Source organism: Acanthaster planci, linkage group LG07 (assembly GCF_054643075.1).
Source record: "Acanthaster planci isolate LZ-2023a linkage group LG07, COTS_SCS, whole genome shotgun sequence".
In the NCBI taxonomy this organism is placed as follows: Eukaryota; Metazoa; Echinodermata; class Asteroidea; order Valvatida; family Acanthasteridae; genus Acanthaster; species Acanthaster planci.
In genome coordinates this window covers 8,838,554-8,861,991 of record NC_141783.1, presented here as the reverse complement: position 1 = coordinate 8,861,991, position 23,438 = coordinate 8,838,554, and the positions used below count along the sequence as shown (strand labels likewise).

The window sequence follows — 23,438 nt, the reverse complement described above, 5'->3', positions numbered from 1 at the left end:
CTTGCTTCGACAGACAAGTGCAGTACATGTACAAGTTTGTGTGCATGTTGGAGTGCATGTAAAATGCCAACTATGGTATGGAATTACATGTTCTGTTGTAACTTGTTTGAGAATGAGAATGTGCTGTATGTACATGCACATGTAGGTGGGCCAAACCACCATGTGACCACTGCACTGATCTCAGCTATACATGTACATGTAGGTGGTTGCATTTTTCAAACACGCAGCTGCCAAAGTTACATCAGCTGTTTTTTCAGAACACGCTATGTGTATTTGTTTTAATTTACCGTGACGAGGACAGACCACGAAGGAAGCCAAGGGATGTGACCCTATCCTCAGTGGTTAGTGTATTGTCCCAGATGGTAACTGCCTGTGCTTTGTGTAAAGGAGAGTGTTGGAAACAAGATGAACGAAGCCCAATGCCTTCTCCTCTGTCGGTGGTACAGTAAAACATGACTCAATACATGCAACATAATGCATGCAAGTACCAAGTTGCCTCTTTAGTGGACCTGGTACATGTACATGTACTTACCATCGTCATCAGCCTTTGATTGGGGTGCTGTACCGATCCTTGCTGCCAGCTCGTCTGCCAATGCTCCACCCTGGCGTTTAAATCATCACATAAATACATTGAAGAAGTCAGGTGCACATACAATCATGCATACATGTATGTAAGTAGTTAAGGTCCATCACAAATCTCATGGACAAGTTAAGTAAAAAGACTAATTACAAGTCTCAGGGATTGAGCTGTGACATCCCCCCCCCCAAAAAAAAATTTCACATACAGTATATGGTGGGTACTTGCTGGCAACTGAAAGGAGATCAAGTTAAGCCTCAACAAGCTCATGTACAATGTTGTACATGCACTTTGGATAAAATGCATACATACTGGTACACATAACATTTAAATTGGTTCCGTGTGCAGTCCACATGTTACCGATGAAAGGAATGACGATGAATAAGATTGGTTGTGCTTTTTGAAGGCTACGTGTATGAGTCAAAACACACTGACTTGTGCACGCAGGTACATGTAAGTGTACACTGACGAGAACATACATGTGGCATCCAAATGCTACAAAATGTACATCTACTGAGGTATAATTGCCTTGAGTACATGTACATGTAATTAGAAAAGGTCTTTTAGCAGCACATGATACATGTGTGTTCAAGGCCAAAATCTATGGGGGAGTGTTGTAAAGATACTGAGTGCCCATTTTCATTTTTTGAGGTGCTTTTGAAAAGTTCCTGTTTACATGACCAATTCTGGGAATGAACGATACAGTGTAGAATTCCATCATCCAAATTATGTGCACGTGTACTTTTCCTAGCTTCAGAACTCTTTTCCTCTTTCTGAAAATGTGCCTCATTTTCTGTGAATCCCGACTTCAGATTTGTAAATGGAGCCAAACCAGTGGGCCGACATTACATGAGTTACATGTACATGTATACTGTATCCCTGCAGCAGCTTCCCTATAGGCATTCCCTGCAGAACCCCCAGGTTAGCCCCATGTGAGCAAAACCACTAATACCTGTATATGCACGCGTACATGAATGTATACAAATGGCAAGTCAAGCTATACCTACACCTACATGTACTGTATGACTCAATGGCCCGTGTATGTGTGTAATTTTGCCAAATGGAAAAAAATTGCCTTCCTACAAGAGTAAAAATAACAGCCCCTGTCCAACCACAACTATTAAAGCACAAGTGGCTTGCCTTTAAAGTATACCCACCATATGACCCTAGTCTAAGAGAGAATAAAAGTTTGCAGGGAAGCTTTATAGAGGAAAGGAGAATAACCATTTCTCTCTGAATCCAATGCCATAACAACTTTAACAGGAACAAACAGGATAACACCTGATGACTGAGAAAAGTGACTCAGCCTGTTTTTTATTTTTGGCCAAAGGACAAAATCCTGAGGGCTCCGTGAGAAATCTGCTCGCTTTGACCAGTGTTGGCACCACAGCTGTTCCAGGACCAAACTCCTGAGAGAGCCATTTTAAACTTGTCTATCGAATCAGTTTTGAAAATTGTTCACTGTTGAGAGGGATGGTATTTGACTATTTGGGGATTCATGTGCATGTACATGTAGGCTCCAAGCGTGCTTTTCAATTGCTTCTACCCACATGTAAGGGCCTGTTTGTTTCCAGCAGATCTGGATTGCAATCAGTGATCTGCCGTTAATTCACTAACACCAGAGCCCATCTAATTGATAGAGCGAAACAACATTGGGATCACAGATCAAAATCTGTGTGAAATAAACAGGCCCTCATCTGGCACAAACATCAAAGTTTGTTTTATCATATTTGTAAAATTATTAATCAAAGTAAACTGACACAAATTCAACAGAAGTTCCATTAATTTACTCTTTCAGTGAATCTCTTAAGGTCCCAAAATGAAGAGTTAACTCACTTTCAATTTCAATATGGCTGACTTATAAGGACTATTTGAGGTTCCCTTCAATGTTATGCAACAATGAACTATAAAGGTTTTTGTGTGACCCAACATGATGGGCAAATTGGCATTTCAGGAAGTGCTCCATGTCTGTGGAGGTGGGTACAAGCACATTGTACATTTTGAAATCTGTGTATCTATTGGTAATTTCATATACGCCAGAACGTTGAGAGACTTTGAAACATGCGCATTTCCATGCACATCTGTATACATGTAAATTGAAAGCTGACTGTCAAAAATCAAACAACTGAAAATCCTCAATCAACATAACAACAAGAAACGTTCTTGGGGGCTGCATTTGTATTCACTTGCCCAGGTCAGTATTTCTAGGTTGTCCAAATAAACAGTTTTTCTTTTCAACTTAATGCGATTAACTTGGTTGATCCAAAGGGTTTGGATATTATTGTTTTTGAAGGGGAAAATGTGGGAAGAATATTTCATTTGCACATCTTTCCCACAAATGGAGGGCGTTGTTTATAATCAACCACACGAACCAACCAAAATAGAACACATATTCTTTTAAGCTTACTTACCAAAACAGAATGAATAAATTGAAGAATTTTCCCTCACCAGCCTCCCTCCCCCTCCAAAAAATCTCACAAGCTGTTTGAGGAAAATTCAAACCAACAACTTCCCACCAACGTTTATGTTCAAATTGTAACTGCTCAGGCACCGCTACTGTTGGGGTAAGCCTCAAATTCCAGGTACATGCACCATGAGATCTACCCCTTTAACAAAGGGTCAGGTGCGCCGCAAGTCCTCACCCTGGATTTGTGACAGTAATTCCAATGAGGTGACTCTGACCTCCGGTTTAATACATGTACATGTACCATCCCATGCAACTAGGAAATTTGGCTCTACGATTAATCCATCCTTATTTACATGTAGGTTCAATGGTCATCAACACACCTTTGGTTTTTCCTCTTCTTCATCTGATAACTTCTCTCCTTCAAAAAGATCATTCTCAGACTCCGACTGCGTCAACAAATGAACGAAACAATAATACCGAGTTAAACATATCATAATGCATCCATTTTTACTGGGATAACAGGGGCGGATCCAGGAATTTTTCCATGGGGGTTCGGGAGTCAGAGCAGAGATCTTTTTATTGTCTCATTTCTTGCCGACAAGCGGAAATAATAATGAAACATTACATGACATACATGTATTTACCATGACATGTTTACCATGGTATTGGTGCACTTACTCGACCCCCCCACCCCCTTGGATCCGTGCCTGGGTAAAAAGTTGACAGAAATATCAGCTGCGGTCTGTGACTGAAAATATTGCAGAAATGCACATGTCTGTAAACTTCTACAAGAATCTGTAAACTAAATAAGCATATTTACATGTATATCAGTCCTTTATCTATTCAGTAGAATTTTCAGTATTCCTTTTGAAATGTTCCTGTAGCTCCTTTATTGATGTACTATGCAGATTTCGTTTCTTATTCAGGTCCTAGCACTTTTTATTCACTTCCCATTCCTGATTTAATAACCTGTCCTTCACACGGTTTTAAAACATGTCTATAACCCTCTTTTTTATTCTGTTGAAGACCTGATCAGACAATACGGCATGGGCAAACACTTTGTCCTCCACTGGCATTTCAATGATAAGTTACGTCATCTACAGCAAATGTACAAATAGGGCACGTACATGTACCGTCAACTTTTTCATGATGTGCCACTTTGACCCCAAAATCATGATTTTTTTGGTCAAATTTCTGGTTTTTGGCAAAACTAACCAGGCTTTGCAGTGCTTACAACTTGGTGTAATAATTTTTTTACCCAATCTACGGAAATCAGCCAAATCACGATGATTTTCCTGGGCAAATTTTACCTAAACCGCATTTTCACAAAGAGGTAAATTTACCTTCCATAGATAAAGCATTTGCAATAAAGGGCGAATTAATGGGCAGACTTGTTTCACCGTATTCATGAAATGACAAATTTGACGCTGGAAACGTATAACAAATGTTACAATTTTAGCATCTACAGCAAAATAGCACATTTTCACAACTAGACAAAAGTCACATGAATTTTAGCATTTTCATGAAGAGGCAAATTTGTTTGTTTACTACAAAATAAACAATTTAATTGACCTCTACAAATGTTAATTGGCACTTCTGTGTCATTTAAGATCCCTTCTTTCATGCATTAGCATTGGTTAAGTCAAAGGAATGCTAAGTAGTGAGAAAATAAACGTTTGAAAAAGAGACCAATTTCAAATGCAATTTTCTCGAAACCTAGGTTTTACTCTCTGGTGTGAAATTCACCTCTTTATGAAAATGGTGACGATACATGTAAATGTACACATGTCAAATGCAGGGCACGTGCTTTCACAGACAATGACTTTGACCTATAAGGTCACCACTGCAGAAAGCTGCTCCAGCAGGCTGACCAATCCGTGACGTGACATCTTCGAGGTGAAGCCAAATGGTGAATCTTCAGATACCAAACCCATTCCAAATACTTGTTTTTCCTGGCACAAACATGTACTGTGTCTTTTTTACATGCCAGAATTTTGTCTGCATCAGCTTGTTTGAATTTCAACCAAAAATGTGAACACATTCCAGAGGTTTCCGCGAAGTATGGGAAGACGATAAGTACTGCTCTTTCTGCCATGAACACTCGCTCTTAATCTTAAAAAGCATGAGTACTTGATCTGAGCACATATGTACTAGTACCTACCCTTTCTATCTGGGATGGTTTCTTCTTTGTTGCAACATCCGATTCAATCTCAGATTCTGTTTCGCTCTCGTCGGTGTACTGTAAACCGAAAAAGCCTGTTAGAAACATGTTGCTACCTGTGACAAACCGTTTCATGTTCCTTCGGTGCAGAGCTGAATTACTGAGCCTTTTTGTAGATTAATGAATACATCATGTACATGTATTTCTTGGTTGTTCAGCCAGTTCATCTCAAGTGAAAGATTAACAACCAACATTTGCAGAATGACAGAAAGTGGATGGAAATATATACAAACTTTCAAGTTGGAATAATTTTGCTTTCAAATCTAAAAGGTTTGAAAATAAGAAACCCTATGACTAATCATGAAAAGGTTTCAATGACCAGTTGTAGTGCATGTTTAAATGTACCATCTTAGTATAATATCACAGTGCAAATCAGTACAAGTGTGAAGAAGACTTTGTCTATACAGGAAGTTATAACGCGTGTTGTTGAAAAGTATTCTACTGTAGAACACACCTTGCGTTTATCAAGTGATGCACCAAAGTACATGTCAAAGTAAAAGGGGGAGGGTATGGAACATAACAACCATATCCCACTTCACATGCTTCTCCTCCACACATCCTGGTGCATATATACATGTAAATGTACACGGAGCGCTTTTGTAGTCAGTGGCAAAGGCTGTACTGTACCTTCCAACATTGCAAAATCCTCCCACACCATAAATGCACATTGTACAAGTGCTGTTTGACATGATTACGTACATGCACATGTAGAATGAAGTTAAATCCACCATAGTGACTCATACATGTATGTACCTGCACCATGTCAACATCTCTTGCCTAAAACAACTCCAGTTAAAAAACTTTGACCCAAGACCAATGAACATTTCCTGTGTAACCTTAAATATCATGTACATACAAGTACATGTATACACCCCTAGAATTTAGGACGTAGATGGCAGGTCCATGCAAGAGAGGAGCGAATCAATTAAAATGAGCAGTTGGGGACAGACAGGGCCGTTAGTGCCTTTGCAACTGTAGATTCTCATTGGAGATGGCATTTTCCCACGACGCAGCTGTCCAGCGAAACACGCCAAGGGAATATGACGCACATTAACTTAAAAAAAAGCACCAGTTTCCTCCCCTTCCCCTCTCAGATTTGTTTGACAATTCTAATACAGGATGCAGTGCTCAACTGATGCCAAGGCAAGGGGCCTGTTTGGAACCACTGGGCCAAATCTCACAGAGGCTGTTAAAGCGGCCAGTGTTTTAAAAGAACTACATCTAAGCAGCAATGATAGGATACACTTGTGCGTTGAATAACAGATACGCATTGGAACACATAAAGCAGGCCTATGGTCCTAATGTAAGACCATTTACATGTACATGTACACATGAACTGCAAGCATTTCTGGGAGCAAAATACGTGTACCACAACTTTACAGTACAACGTAGGGGTTTTATCTTTAAGTACAGAATGTCGCCCGTTGTTAAGTCAAGTATCACAGTCAAATTACTTTTGTCTTAATACTGATTAGAATCTGTGACAAACACTAATGATCACTTTCACTCGTGGGTCATGAACTTTGTATACTACAATGTACACGTACATATGCTGATTTCAAGCTCATGCTTCTTTCTGTCAAGGTAATGGCATTGCTTACCTCTGATTCAGACTCTGATGTTGTCTTCTCTGAGCCACTCACAGATCCTTCCTCACTCATTTCTGAACACAGAATGAACAAATTTGTGACTGAATCCCACAAAATATAATTTAATAAGCACATTATTTCACTTATTCGTGTTGTACACGTGGAGAGGAAGGAAAAATCTACATGTACAGTAAGTACTTCATAGACACGTATCACTTGCTCCATTATCCTGCAAATACCAGTATTCACCGATTACTGATTTTCTTATTGCAAAATCTGTTCTGAAGCCTGCACTTTAAACATGTCATTCATGTCCTGTTGAGTGCAACGTGCATTCTCCACGCCATACATGTATTCATGTACATGTACAGGCATCAAATACTGGTCCCTGCCACACTGTATCACTGTCATGAATGATCCTTTAATGATCCTTCAGTAAGTCAATTGCACTAGTATTGAGACATGATTTAATATGAATCAACAATACAAACAACATTCTGTAATCCATGACATACGTATAGATGCATGCAGCAGCAGAGAAGTCAAAGAGTTGAGTCTGACACAAAATGCCTGCTGTCTCAAATGCATCAGGTCCTAATTTGAGTAAAACCCTACCGTTTCCAACCAACTCGAGACTCAGACAGGCAGCGGTAATGAGACGACGTGAAATTCCTCGAAAGGAGAAACTAAAATCAAACGTTGCACGTTACCTTCCTCCGTGATATCAGCCACCCCAACATTGTCATCCTGCATGAAGGCCGGACTACCAATGAGGAACGGCAGCGAGCGGTGAGCGTACAAGTCCTGCCAACAGCCGGTACAACCAGACGGGAAAAGAAGGATGAGAAACGAAGAAAAAAAATGAAACAAACTAAATAACAGGCGGGTCTCAACTTGGCAGGGCTTCCAATAAGATTAGTGAGAGGGTGGATAAGACCGTTCATGGGCTAAACCGCTGACGGACTTGGCAAGCAGTGCTTCCTGGATATGCTCATGGCATGGGGTATACACTGTGGTCCTTTTTTAACAGTCTGAGGGCCTCGTCTATAAATAAACCCTCTTTGATTTGTCTTCACTTGAGCAGCACATGAGGCTGAAGGACAAGATGTGTGTCATCTGACAACAAAAGTTTCACACATGGGCACGTGCAAATTATTCTTGGCAAAAACAAATCTGTACTACAAGCACGTTTAAACAGTAGCATGGAAATTAACAAGTCATTAACCCTAACCCTCCTCAGTCCTCCAAAATCCTTTGGGCGGTTTTGGAGGATTGAGGGTGAATGGCAATAGTGCATGGCTGATGTCGAAGGATGCCATGAGCAAAGGTCGTCGGTTAGACCTTGTGTTGTTCTTGCTCAGTCATGCATAAATTCAGCCCGATATTTCTCTTGAATCAACCACACTGCTCAAGAATGCCATTTGCACTGCCTCAACATAATGACAGGAATTGCTGGACCATTTTGAAGGAGTGAGGCAGTAGGCCTCCAAGTACATACATGTATAACATTTTCAAGAAAAGTTGGAAGATTTTGGAGGAGTGAGAGAGAATCCAATTTTTTCACCACCCAAATTGGAGGATTCTGGAGGACTGAGGAGGGTCTCAAGCAAAAAGGGCCTAGGGGGTTGGGTTAATGCTGCAAACCAAATACCTGTAGCAAACTGTCAGTCATTTCCAGATCTAGCACACAAGTACATGTACATATATACAGTATGTAATAACAGTTATACACTGATCATGAAACAGATCACATGGGGAAACTGACTAGGTGCTTATGAATGATTATAAAGACGAACAAAGAAATCGACTGGAGCGGGATTTGAACCTGCGGCCTCTGGAACACCTTGCCAGTGCTCTACCAACTGAGCTACCAGTTTTTACACTGACATGAACATGTACAGGCTGACACGTATACACAAATGGATTTATGTGAGGAATTATACACGTAGTTATAAAAAGGGCACTGTGGTTAATTGATGTACACCTTGTGATTGGTATACATCTAAATGCATGGACACTAGCATGGAAAAAGAATTGCATTTATTAGGCATCCACATCAATTACATGTAGAATGATACTAATACTTTTGTATCACAAAATTATTAATAAGTATCCAAATATCAATACATCCACATCCAAATATCGATACATGTAGGGTACAGGTAATGAACATTCTTCAATTCATCAGTTTGCATCTGAACAAATTTTCTGAAACCTGAAGGTAGGGCCTACTAGTGTTCTGGTCTGTTGTCCATCCTGCCCCACCCGGTGCAAATTTTCGGTCACAAAAATTGGAGTTTACCCTGAGGCACTCCAGACGGAGGTGTGCACACTGCCTCAGGGTCCAACTGCCACCAAAACAGGAAAAGGAGTAAACCAACTAGGAAAAAAAGAAAAAGAAAAAAAAAGACCTTCCGGTTTGCTGGGGGTCGGTTCCGATCAAAGACCAGACAGAAAGGTCTTTCTTTCCCCTCTTCTCTAGAATTTGTTCATCCCTCTCCACAAATCCGTGTCAACAGGTTTTAGTGGCTCCCCAAGTTTCTCTAAAGATAACTGGGTGGATAATTAGAATGGACTTCAACTAGACAAGGATTAAACGATGGGGGTTCTTGAATGCTTCCTTGTTTAAAGGTCAGGCCTACACTCGCGGCAATTTACGGTGTGCTTGGATGTGTAACTACGATACAGTCTAAGTTAACGCAGGGAGTACAAGTTCATCCTCTACGGTATGTACATGTACATACAATGGTACCTGTCCTTCTACACTCACTGTACGAGCACGTATCTCTGATTAAGGTCTCATTTTACCACTTGCTCACCTATCCCGAGGACAGACTTGTACATGTTCGTGTACAGAGACTCGTTCTTCTGTTCAAACATGTTTTGTCTAGCCTTGATACTCAATAATAAGGATGATTATGGCAGGCTTACCTTTCCAGTATTAGCACTGTGTCTTTTTGGCAGAGTTTATTTGCAATTCATCATCATTTTGTTCGTTTATGGTAGCCCCCAAAACCACAGTTTTTCAGCATGTTTACAAGTGATCAGTTTTCAAGTCACATTTTCTTTTAACCTCTTCGCGACGGATGACAGTAAGAGCCACCATAAAAATTGAGATTCTCAGCCCGCTTTACAGCTATAATTCTTGGCCCACACTCAAGCAAACACGGTGAAAGAAGGCAGACCCTGGCTCTTGTATATATGGTGATTGGCCTTTGTGTGTAGCCCAGAAATGAAAAGACCAAATTTGCATCATAAGCACCAGCTTCACAATAGTCCCCACTTTGAAAAGAGGCAATGGGAATGTGGAAGCGTGAGTAGAGCCGCATGCCACCAAACAATGAGCCTTTTCACTGTGTAATTCAAAGCGTGCAGAGCATGCAGGGCCACAATCCAAGAATTTGCCGTTTGGCAGGTGGCATTCATGGCCAAGCGAGGCTGGAATTCTTGGAGTCAGCTTTCAGAAAAAAGTTCCCGTCATCAAGGGGTTAAATCTTGAAGAGTTCTTGTGGGTGTTTTATGTCTTTTGATTTAGTATTAATTTCATGTGTTTTCGATGTATTTCAATAAATGTGTATTACGCACTCGCTGCCGGGGATTCCAGATCCGGACACGTACATGTATGCTTTATATGTGTAGCCGGGGTCTCCGAACTCGGACAAAGGAAACAGGGCCTTGTAACAAAAGACCGTACTTGGAACAAAAGCCCAGGCTGCAGGGAATTACCAACATTTTTTAAACTCTCAAAAGTGGAGATAATCCAGCCTTGTTTTGAAACAGTATACCACGGTTTGGGGCATTTAGAGCAAGCGGATTACCACTGGGGAGAAAAGCGCTCCACCACCGCAGCGATGAGCCACACAGCACCGCTGCATGCTAATCTGGCCCCAACTGAAAAGAGGTCAGCAGCACACTGATCCGGGTTCGTTACCAAAAGAAAGTTATATAACACCGCACAATCTGGGCTCTTTTTACAAGGCTGCAGGCCTAGCTGAAATACTCGGGCGTCAATAGATTTTGTCTGTCAGGCTACAGTCCCTTCACGTGTTTTTAAGTGTCCAGTAAATGAAGATAGGAATCATTAAAGAATTTTGAAAACAGAAAAAGTGATAAATACCCCAGCATCAACAACATTGATAACTGCCCCGGCAGGAAGTGGTTAATTTGTTTATGAAAGCCATGTCAGTTTTATGTATTGTTTTACACTATAAAGTACGTTTAGATTTTACATACATGTAGGCTGAATATGCTTAACGTAATGAACAAAAGACGAAATATAAATTTATTCCTCCCTTTCCAGTGCTGCAGCAGAACAACCAAGCAATCCGACCAAGAGGGTGACTGCCTCGACTGACCTTGGGTTCCAGAATGGGTTCCACCACGGCCCGGTAGGTGGGGTCCTCTTCCTCTGAGTCTGAGTTGCCGGCGTTGGCGTCCAGCTGCTCAAAGGCCGAGTCCAGCACGTTGATGCCCAGGTTGAGGGCCTTGATGACCCGCGGGATGACCTCCGCTTCTCGCTGCTCTCTTGTCTTGACCTTGTTTGTGGAAACAAGGAAGATGGGTCAGTGATAAGCGTAGAGTAAATACAGGGATGTCAGTGGGTTCTCAGTCCAGGGCTTGAAAATTTTGAGAGTGGGTTAAGTACTGTAGGCGTAAAAATACTGGAAAATACAGGAAAAATACACACACTTTTTTCCCCTCAAAACTTTGGTCATTTGACTAAGGAAATATCTCTGGTACCTGTTCTTCTCTCTTGTTGGTAGTTTCTGGTTTCTGGTCAGTCTCCTCAGAATCGTCATACACCCGCTGTAGAAAAAGTTCAACCGAAAAAGCAAATTAAAATATTGGAATGTACAATGTACCAATACGCTTGCACTTAGTAGTTTCCTCTTGCCTAAAATGTCCTCATTTTTCCCACGCCAGCTGTTAATGTTATCACAAAATTTCATATCCAACCACACTTAAATGCAGTTTCTGTTAATTCTAACGGGACCCAATTAGAATGTTCCGCTTTAAGAAGGGTTACTACGCGTGCCTACTGTACCACACACCCTGTAAGAAATGACAACTGGCATGCGCAGAAAGGAAGATGTTCATTTGTGGTGGTCTTGCGTGACAATCGGGAAACTTCCAACACAGCCAATGAAGACACAGCATCCTCTGTTTGTTTTAAAGCCCAGCACAGGACGAATGCTTGCTGGAGGAGGTGCCCTAAAGGAATGGAATCTAGTCATGAAAGAGGAGTGGATCGAGGACTTAAGTTCAGGATGAGCAGTTGAATCAACCCCGACAGGACTAATAAAGCGAAACAGGAAATGAGGACTAATTGGCAGACTGTAAATTTTTTTTGTGTGTGGTCAAATTCAATTTGAATGCCAAGTCCGTACACCGTTACAGGGCACCCAGACGAAACGTGAAAACAAGGCACGATTCAAGAATGTTGGTTTCAGGACAACTTTCAAAACAATAGGGAGTACACACCCGAGGATTCTGTACACGTGTGACCCCCCCCCCCCACTTTAGAGATGGCTAGGTTGCCACTTAGATTTCTCTGCCACTGTGCTTTGGTAGAAGAAAAATGTAAATTTTTTATACATGTACATGTTCTTGTACATCTGGGGGTATAGCTGAGTGAGCTACATGTACATGTACTTGTGTTAACGCAAGTACTCTCCCAAAGCACACGAACGGCAGGAGTACGCCCCAAGGATCAGCGAGATCATGCAGGAGTATACTCCTGACCCAGGAGTTATGCACGCGCATCCTCACTCATGTTAACAGGAGTAACTGCGCGAACGCACCCCTGTAGTAAGGTCATGTACCTGTACCGAAGGTCTGCATGTACACAGCATACGGGCCTTTAGGGATGTGTTGGTCCATACTTTTATTCACACTTTATACCTATATGAACTAGTATGCAGCAATGGTCATATGATGACAGAGTCAGGTGTTTTGAGTTAATTGATGCTCAATAAGGAACAAGCCAAGGTCTCCGCTGGCCAGAAGCTCAAACTCCCATTAAATTACGTCCCATTAGAAAACTGAAGACAAATGAACAGATACTGTAGGCTCATGCACTTGCACTGCAGGACAAGGCAACAGTAAGCCCCTTCGGTTTCACCAGGGAGTATGGTTGTCTGTGGGAAGGAGGACCCTCAGGGGACCCCCTCCAGTTATTGGAATTAAAAACTAAAACAGGGAAAAACAGAGGGGAAAAATCAAAAGAAATACACAAAAAAAGAGATGGAAGGGGATAAAAATTAACATTTTGTTGGGGGAGGGGGACCCTTAAAATGACCCCCTTGCACTGTAAATGGTTTATCAGTTCACTGCCCGTCTCCCCAGAACTTCCTCGTTTAAAAAGCCCCCCCTGCCCCACCCCCAAAAATATCCTGGCGATGTCCTGAAGGTGGGGTATGAAAACTTTTGGCATGTGTCTTCTAGAGGGTCTGCCAGAGAGTGGATCATCACAGCTAATTATACATATTGCGGTACACTGTACCATCAGGAATCGCATGCAGGCTGCTGATACAGCAATCAGCCATCTTGTTAGGAAAATTTATGTACACATCTTGTCAATGAACACCAACTGGGAGAGGTGATAAACAGAAGTGCAAAAAAGTTCAACAAGAGGATGTCTTTGGGGCAAGGATGGGCGTCACTGAGTGATTACTCAATTTAAGAGGCTGACTGGAAACTACAGAACTCGTCTGAAACTTTCAGTATGAGTAAGACTTTACAGAAATATTAAAAGTACTAAGAACAGAAAACTTCAAGTCGGTATCTTTCACTGGTGCTTTCAGATGCCTTTCACTTGTTGGTCATGTATACAATGTGTATCTATAAGCTGAAATCAGCTAAAAAGCTGAATTCTCACACCCCTGAAATTATCGGCTACCGGTATATCAGAAAACTTGTTTGTGACTTGCACAACAAATCATGGCGTAACCTACGCCATGATTTTAAGTGGCGCAAGTTCCCCTGAATAAAACGAAAATTAATGATTTGTCTAAACTTGTTGTGTTCGGTTAAGGCTCATCATTGCTGAATTTAACTTGTTTATACGAGGAATGCACAACTTTGTTTCAGAAGGTAACAAAGAACTTATATGGACTTCAATATTTCTGTCCTGTTCCAATGAAGAAAAGATGAAAACTTTTTCAAAATGGCTGGCAGTAGTAATTCAATGACTGTTTGATGACTGCTGTAATATTGCCAAGGAACAGCTGCGGGTAGAAGCTGTACAAAGTCATCTTCGTCCAAGAAATTCAATACAATTAAAATGTTGTGCAGTAAAGGAACTCTCATAACATTGAACATTGTGCAGCTATGGCAGAAATTTGTGGCACAAGGCTTACGCATTGTTCAAAATTACGCCACGTTTCGTGAAACCAGCTGCTGGGAAAACTAATGCACAACATGAAAATTGTGCTCTGTCTGGTGTCACACTGTATTTTGTGTGGAAAATTTCCAAAAATGTCCATATGATGTTTTGGGCCACTGCACTACACGTACAGTACATATTCTTCTCACGCGACTTGTGAGTGGCCCTCACAACAATGGAAGAATAGGTACATGTAAGCTCACAGAAGTGTACACATCTCAGCTACAAAATACTGGTACATGTAAGTTGAGGTTACAGCAAATGAATTCACAGGTCCGGATACAGGAAACAGGGATGAAAAATAACAAAGGAACATCTTTGTCACACTTCACTCGAGTAGCTTGTGGCATGACTGGAGGCTGGTAGGAGTGGCATTACCTCCGATCAACTGGTTCAGCCACAGCGGACTCAGCGTTACTTACATTTTCAATGAACTGTGTGTTGGCCAGCATGAGGAAGTCGTTGAAGACATTGTGTACTCGGGAGTCTGTGCACTTGGTCTCGTGCACCAGATTGTCCACCTTCTTCTCCAAGTCACTGGTCTTTGCCAGCATTTTGTGGGAGAACTCTTGCAGATACAGCAGCAGCTGTGAGAAAAATAAAAACACTGTGTACAAAACTACCTTACGGCCCATTTGCACAAATAAAGTGTGACACAAGCTCGAAGGGTCAACAATATTACATGCGGCAACATGGTTTCCTACATCAGTACATGGTATGGGCTGGGCTTGCTTACACTGACAGCGGATAAACCATGTGATAAGTTGATACACCACTGTGTTTGGAAATCTTAGAAAATGATTTTTGAAAGACGCAGTACTGAGAAAGCACATTCTGGCCAATCACCTGTCACACTGAGTATGATGTTACCGATTGACTGGCATGGTTGAGTGCTCCTTTGTGATCTTGCCTTTGATTTTCCCGTGTTTATTGTGGAAAGTCTTTAATTTTTCTTGAGTGTATATTATGTAAGATACATGTACTGCATGCCCCATACATGTATTACAATGTACATGTACACGTATATCAATGCCACTTGCTGTTCACTAAAGAAACCCGACATTGTTACTTTTACCCCATGTACAAGTACCCAGTACCGCACGTGATGAACTTTTATGCAGGCATCTAAAATCCTATCTGACATTTCAGGTTTAATGTAAGGCAACCTCGGTAAAACAATTCCATGTGATGTGCTCTTGAGTTTGTGCCAGCTCTGAACATTTATAGCATTTCTGACATCAGTTGGAATTTTGTTCTTTCGGTTTCAAAGGGAACTGGTTAATTGAGATAAGCTTACAGCATGGAAGCAAGTAAATTAAATATAAAGGTACATGTACAAATGTACATGTATGGTACATGTATGAACATCCAAATGCACTAACGGTACATGTACAGAACATGTACAGTACATTTATTGGCAAGCTTTACTAGAGGACAAAACACAAAGGGTGTATGTCTCTGTCCTTGTTGGTTAGTCTTTTGTCCTCGGATAGTGGTATAGTAAAAGTAGAAATGTACATATACGATACTGCAAAACAGGACAGTGTAAAAGTATTATGTCCCCATCTGCATTACAACAGACTATAACTTTAAATATTTAAATGTAACACTTCAGCAAATTATGGCTATGTATACTGTCAATAAGTACTCGATCATATGGTAATTTTCACAAACAGACACACTAGAGTCTCCAAGGAGTGTACAGTACATGTATTTCCTGGCCAATGAGCTAAACTGAAAATGGCACTTCTTGCAGGTCTCCAGGCAATTAATCCGGAGATTCTGCAGCTGACAGGCAAGTTTCTTAAAAATCAATTTTCATTGGACTTGCCACTTAGACAAGATGAATCAGAGTTGGTTAGCTGATTTTGCCAAGGTACAATGTACATGCATGTACCGGTACATGTACAGTACCGTACTGAAGCATTTACAAGTACATGTACATGTATTAACTCATTAATACGTCAAATTATCAACAACCATTCATTTAAACACAACTGATACTTTCTTATCCACTTCAAGATACCATTAACTCTGTGGCTGTCTAAGTTAACCGACAAGTATTTGTGTTGATACCCAATGATGTGTGTCTGATAACCTTTTAACTGGAGGGTGTTGGACACCTTCTTCTAGCCAAGGGGAAAAGACACGAGACGGGGAAGGAACCAGAGTAGGCGAGGGCTACTACTCACGATGATTGAAATTTATTACCAACAGAGTGCAGACAACTTCAGAAAGGTTGGTTTGTAATTACAGCGGTCGGGGGCATCATATATACAGGGTACCATACAATGTACCGGTACTGACATCACCTTGGATGGAGTATATACATGTATGTAGGGTGGTCATGCACCGGCAGGCTGGAGGTTGTTAGATTATATTGTGCCAGGGATATGGGGAAATGCAGAATCTTTATCTAAGCAAAGTTGTCTTGAAATGTTATGCAGTGCATGTATGAGTATGTTGTAATGTCACTGATAACACACTGTTCCTCCTTCGTGCTTACATGTACACTGTAGTATGCAATCTTACTGTGGCTTATTGGTGGTTATGGCACATGTACATGTATACCGGTACAGTTCATGTAGAGTGATTGATTCAAGGATTCAAATCTACAATCCTGGACAAATCTCGTTGGAACATGCCTCCCTCCTCACCCCCGTCAATGTTGTTTCTCATTGGGTAAGTTGGGCCGAATCTTGGTCCAATAAATGACCGCAACATAGAATGGGGGAGGGGGGATCTTTTGAACACGCTTCCCACAAGATGTTCCAACTATTTTGTCCAGGATTGTAGCTACATGTATGGCAAGCAACTCCACTCCCACTTGTCCCTCTCCATACTGGAGAACAAGTGGGCACCAAGCACTAGCTGTGGAGCAACCTGTAATGGACTGGCAATCCCAATCACAGGGAAGAGAAACTTCTAACCCAGCTGCCTTGTCATTCTGTGGAAGATGACTGGAGTTCCCAGACTGAATGTCTAGCCAATATCACAGGGTTGCTTATTACCCGTACACATGTACATGTACGTGCATGTACATGTACATGTACGTGCATGTACATGTACGTACCGGTAGCAGAAAAGCTGTGCTCACTGCATGTTCATTAGTCTATAGCAGAAAAACTTTGCCAACTTTTAAGCTGGCATTTTCACGTTTGCATGTGTACAGAGATGCATTATGTCATAATTTTAAGCAATTTCTTTTGAAGTCAGTGAGCTTTATTGTATGCTTTCTATTTACAGTGTCTAGAATGGACAGCGGTTCCGTCAGTTGAAAATCATACACTTAACACCGTATGAAATTGGACCCTGGTTTTGTCTTTGATGATACTGTGAAACATTCCCATGGTTAGCTTAATTTCTCAGGCTTTCTTTCACGGAAACTTACCCCAACTGGGGATTTCTAAGATTGTACATTCCAGGGCAGGGCACTTCAGGTATTTCATCATGAAACTGCTTGTTTGCACCCAGGTATACCAACTTACAAAGTTAAATACAGCAATCAACTCAAGTTGATGGCAACACAGTGCAGCTATACAACAAGTAGTCTTCTATGGAATCCACAGTTGTATTTTGTTGCAACAAGAGAAAACATGACAACTTTTCAACAGGAACAAGACTGTGTGAACTCACCCCAGCGTCTGAGGCCAATGACCAGTTGTTGCTGCTCTTGCGGATGTCCGGAATGGTCAGGGGCTTCTCCCATACCTGAGGCTCCTTCTCTGGAGGTGCTGGGGGCATTGTGTCCATGGAGCCATTGGTATCCCCTGCCCCAAAGGACGGCAGGGCAACAGCCTGCAAGAGCAAACGTGACACCAGTACCATTCAGTTAGTTTATAGTGTCATTCAGCAACCAGAATTAGAAGCCATTACTCCGGTAGCACAACACTCATGGACGAGTGAAATGCCTGCGTTGCATACATATGCCTGTTTAACCAATAGGGTGTGGCGATTTGCCAAAAGCACGCTCACTTCACGCTTAAGAATGCACATACATGTAAGTGTGCGGTGCCACCATAGTTATGGCGTCTCCTCCGATTACTCTATACATGAAGATGCACGTACCGGTATCATTGACTCATTATTGATGAGGTAAAATCTTCAGCAGTGCTGATTCCTCAGAACTTGATGCAATGCCACTCCATGCCACATTATTTGCACCATTACATTGATGTTAACCCATTTTATGAAAGTTTGCACTACATACATTGTACATGTACTTGTAATGTGGACATGTACCGGTACGGTACCGTAGGACTTCACAAAAACTGTAATTGACCTTTCAAATTCATATTGGACGGCAGGAAATGCATTGAAACAGTACACTGTAAGAATGAATGATTTTATTTAGAACTACGGGTACATACATGTTATATTGTCCGTAAATACAAAAAATGTAAGGTTCAACACTGCTCAACTTATCAAGATTTATGTAAGAAATAGGGTTTTGTTTGTGGGGGTTTATAGGAAATACTGGTACAAGTACAAGTACTTGTTTGGTTGAGAGAATCTCAAGATTTGCTGTCTGGTTCCCATTAAGAAAAGACAAATACATGTATTGAGAACAACCACTCTGCTTTCAGTAACAGTCAAGCTCTTAGGTGGATTTTTATGCCTACACTATACAATATAGGTCGAAAATACCAGCAAATGTGAAGTGAATGAAATCTGATAATTACACCTGTACATGCCCACTGTATGAAACACCTGTTGTGTTTGCAGTTCCATGTACATGTAACGTATATAAATGCTCAGCAAGACTGTAAATCTAATTAGTGCACTTTCCTAATCAAATTGTAGATTTTTTCACTTCACCTAACATGACTACATGTAACATTTCCATCATATTTAAGTGGGATCTGAAAAGAGTAATTTAAAGGATGTTTCAGGTAGGGCCTACACAATTCCTGATATTTTGGAGTAAGACAGAACACAGGTGTGCAAAAAGATTGTGGGTGTCCTTTGTGCAATCAAGGCAACACATACATTTAGCCGCACAGGGACGTATGCACTTTCGTGACCGTGACCAGAAACATGTTTCTTATAGTTTGGTATTTTTGCAACTTGGTATGACTTTGTGACGTGCTGTTCCTGCCAAGCGAGACCAAAAGATTGGTGTTGGTTCATCACCACTTCGAAATGGTGAAAAATGAGCATGTATTCTGTTTCTTGTCATCTATATCAAATAAGTAAAGTTCCCAAATTTGTTGAAGGTATTACATGTAAGTGAACGAAAAAATAGGTACATGTACACGTCATGTGCTTTCTTTTTAGAATGTAAAAAGAGAGGGAAGGGTGATATAATGGATTGAAATGGCATTTGCAAAAGTGCCTGTGCCACTCTCCACCCGTTTCCACTGTTGCATTTTTGTGGGCCACCTCAAACGGGTTTAAGGTGGGGGTCATAACGCATGCCCTGGCAGGTACTGTATTTGTACATGTACTGTACATGTATGTTCCTCCTGCCACCATGTACCCAAACAACCGTTATCCTGTACCAGTTCATTCATGTCATTACTTCCGTATGTCTACAATGTGTCCCTACTTGGAAATATGTAGGCCTACATGTACATGTACATCATGTAATAATTTGTGATGTAAAGTCACAGAGGTGCCAAGGTGGATTCTTAGGTACTTGTACGTTGTATTCCATCAACCATTGTCAACACAGGTTATCATTGACAAAATTACAATGTAAACGGTATGTACATGTACTGTACATGTACATGTCAATCATGTGCCAATTCAAAAATATTGTCCAGTCTCAAGTCAAGTAACAGTCCTGACGTACAAGACAAACTCATTCCTTCGTAATGGTTTATTAAAAGCAACGCACGCACGTTCCTCTATGGGTACCAGTGCATGAATAATGTAAAACACAGCTTAAAACATACATGTACATGTACATGAGTGCATCTACTTATAGTATGGGCAATTCTTTCACTGTTAACGTTAAAACAAAATATCGGGTATTTCAGAATTTGATGTTAAATGTACATACTTTTACATTCTTACAAAGCCACTTGTGAATATAGACAAAAACACAAGAGTGGATGTTTAAAAACACAAACAAATAACTACAACTGTACAATGTACAGGTACATGCAACAACCAGTCATGGAAACACACCTGTGGTAATTTCTGGCTGACACAGCAGATAGATTTACAAGTAACTATTTTCCAGCTGTTTTCATTTGGGTGAAAGTATGAAGTCTGCAAAGCTCATCTCATGAATTTCACTTATGTACTTCCATAACTTACATGTATGTACATTACATGTGTACTACATGTATATGCAAACTCAAGAGAGTGAAAGTGAGAGCCTGCACTGCTGGGGAGGTTCAAGGTCTCATCAAACTAAGGGGTGGAAAAAAACACGACCTGCGCCAAATTTTGTGAACAACTCACCAAGTAATCACAAGTGCCAAGGTCCAAGTACCGAGCCATCCTTTTGCAAAATTCTACGGTCTCCAAAAAAATGTTACAAGACTTCTAATACTGATAACTTGAAAAAACATATATACAGGTATGTATCCAGGCCAAAATTGAAACTTTGTCCTTCGGCTGAGCTCAAACAACCCAGACAGGAGTCGCCATCCTGTAGACGACTCTATGACTGCTCTTGGCTTGACTTGTCTATACGACCTTACAAGATTTTTCTGTCTCTCCTCAAAGATACGTTAGCTGAGTCATGACTAATTGCTGAGGCTTGACCTGGTAAAAAACAACATCCTGTCATGAATCAAGACTGGATGTGTGTAGTACGGGCTAAAGTTACATGTAATGTACATACAGGCAAAATAAGCTTGTGGAGACACGGATAACGTGTCCATGATGCAGTCTGATTTGGTGACAAGAAAAGTGGAGTAAGCATTGTAAGTGGGAAAGAATGTTGCATCCCGATTTCACTTCAGCAACTGTGCACAAAGGCTACGGGGAACCAAGAAATTTTCAATGTTTATCCTAACAAAACTGACAATTTTTTTCTCACACCCAGGTTTATGTCTTTTCAGCATTTCTGCAATGACTGACCTTCGCTGAGATGATACGTAACAACACTGTAAAAGCAGGATGGGACATTGTTTCCCTTTACTGCAGGTCAATTACAATAAACATATGTACAGTGTGAAAGTACATTTTACATTCACAAGCTATCTGCGCAAAGCAAAAATGTTGTCCAACAGCAGTTGGGCATCTATACTAACATACATGCTTCGCTGAGCTTTTTGCGCCTCAACCAAAGCATCAGTCGCAAACTTAGTTGGCACAATCCAACAGCAGTGCTCCAGGACTAGCCTAACTGCAGCATCAGCTTACATGTTTAATATACACTGTACATGTACATGTACATGTAGGTCTGGATCATCCAGAACATGGACTGTACCGTACATCCACATTACACTTAAAGTTGCCACTGTACTGGGTATATATTGAAGCAATATCTATCAACACTGCAATCTTGCTTTCTTGCAAAGAAAGCATGGTACCGGTACATGTACAAAAATGTACATTGAGGCCAATATGCCATCGTGATGAAGTCCGTCGCTTTGAAACACAGAAGTGAACAATGTCAATCCTGCTATAACGCACAAACATAATGAAATAAATTTGTTCCAAGAGGAAGCCTTGTTAGAAAATCTCCAACGAACAAAATAAGATGGACCAATGAAGGCTGCTTGCTTTTTACTTAATCTTGGCTGAAACAGTAGGGCTGAGTCAATTTGAATAATGTACTACATGTATTTGAATATTTGACCTTCAATTCGATTGAATATACATGTATGAATATTCGGTCGTAGGTACCGACCTGCAGATTGCTGATGAACAAACCATACAAAATCAGTTGCAGTAACACACACAATTGTACATTATGATCATTACATGTATAATAAATGTAGCTTCTCAAGTCTAGGGAGTTTCTCCAGCCATGATTAAGCAAGATTAAGATTAAAGAGACAAGTAATAATAAATGAAGCAGCGGGTACCGCGAACTATTTTCAAGATGTATTTTCAAGATGTACCCGCTGCTTCATTTGACTCGGACCGGCCAGCCGATCCCAGCAAGCTCAGTGGTCGAGTGGTTAAGACATCTGCACTAGTAAGCAGGAGGTCGTGGGTTCGAGTCCTACCCGAGTAAGCTTGTGAGGTTTTTTTCGCAAGCTCTCGGACAAGCACTGAGCATACAGTGCTTATTAATATACGTTGGGTACGGGCAAACCGTTATATATAATTAACATCTTCCCAACGCAAAAATACATCTTGAAAATAGTTCGCGGTACCCGCTGCTTCATTTGACTCGGACCGGCCAGCCGATCCCAGCAAGCTCGGTGGTCGAGTGGTTAAGACATCTGCACTAGTAAGCAGGAGGTCGTGGGTTCGAGTCCCACCCGAGTAAGCTTGTGAGGTTTTTTTCGCAAGCTCTCGGACAAGCACTGAGCATACAGTGCTTATTAATATACGTTGGGTACGGGCAAACCGTTATATATAATTAACATCTTCCCAACACAAAAATACATCTTGAAAATAGTTCGCGGTACCCGCTGCTTCAATTGACTCGGACCGGCCAGCCGATCCCAGCTAGCTCGGTGGTCGAGTGGTTAAGACATCTGCACTAGTAAGCAGGAGGTCGTGGGTTCGAGTCCTACCCGAGTAAGCTTGTGAGGTTTTTTTCGCAAGCTCTCGGACAAGCACTGAGCATACAGTGCTTATTAATATACGTTGGGTACGGGCAAACCGTTATATATAATTAACATCTTCCCAACGCAAAAATACATCTTGAAAATAGTTCGCGGTACCCGCTGCTTCATTTGACTCGGACCGGCCAGCCGATCCCAGCAAGCTCGGTGGTCGAGTGGTTAAGACATCTGCACTAGTGAGCAGGAGGTCGTGGGTTCGAGTCCCACCCGAGTAAGCTTGTGAGGTTTTTTTCGCAAGCTCTCGGACAAGCACTGAGCCTACAGTGCTTATTAATATACGTTGGGTACGGGCAAACCGTTATATATAATTAACATCTTCCCAACGCAAAAAAAATACATCTTGAAAATAGACAAGTAATACTTGAAAATTTCTATTCCTTTTAAATTTTTTAATGAATAATTTTACTTTTTGAATCGTTTACGATTTCTGTCATTTTTCATTTGAATCAGCTTGAAACACGCCTCCATAATGCAATAATTGAAAAGTTTATATCCAAAAATTAGTAAAAGTCAAAGTGCTATAAGAAGAAATGGTACACTTGATTTCAGCGCATGAATATT

The 23,438-nt window shown here is 41.1% G+C and overlaps 1 protein-coding gene across 2 annotated transcripts in view; it reads right to left on the bottom strand.

The window, feature by feature from the left end:
• Positions 1–485: 485 nt before the first annotated feature.
• LOC147798617 (WASH complex subunit 2-like) overlaps positions 486–23,438 on the bottom strand; it is a 30,584-nt gene continuing 7,631 nt past the window's right edge. For both annotated transcript variants that reach the window (XM_087139109.1, XM_087139108.1), the window contains exons 2-10: positions 17,815–17,976; positions 14,601–14,765; positions 11,535–11,600; positions 11,150–11,329; positions 7,505–7,598; positions 6,807–6,868; positions 5,146–5,223; positions 3,365–3,430; positions 486–602 (exon numbers count right to left, since the gene is read on the bottom strand). In XM_087139109.1, the coding sequence (XP_086995235.1) occupies positions 501–602; positions 3,365–3,430; positions 5,146–5,223; positions 6,807–6,868; positions 7,505–7,598; positions 11,150–11,329; positions 11,535–11,600; positions 14,601–14,765; positions 17,815–17,976 (975 nt within the window). In that variant the 3' untranslated portion in view covers positions 486–500. The remainder of the gene's footprint in view (positions 603–3,364; positions 3,431–5,145; positions 5,224–6,806; positions 6,869–7,504; positions 7,599–11,149; positions 11,330–11,534; positions 11,601–14,600; positions 14,766–17,814; positions 17,977–23,438) is intronic.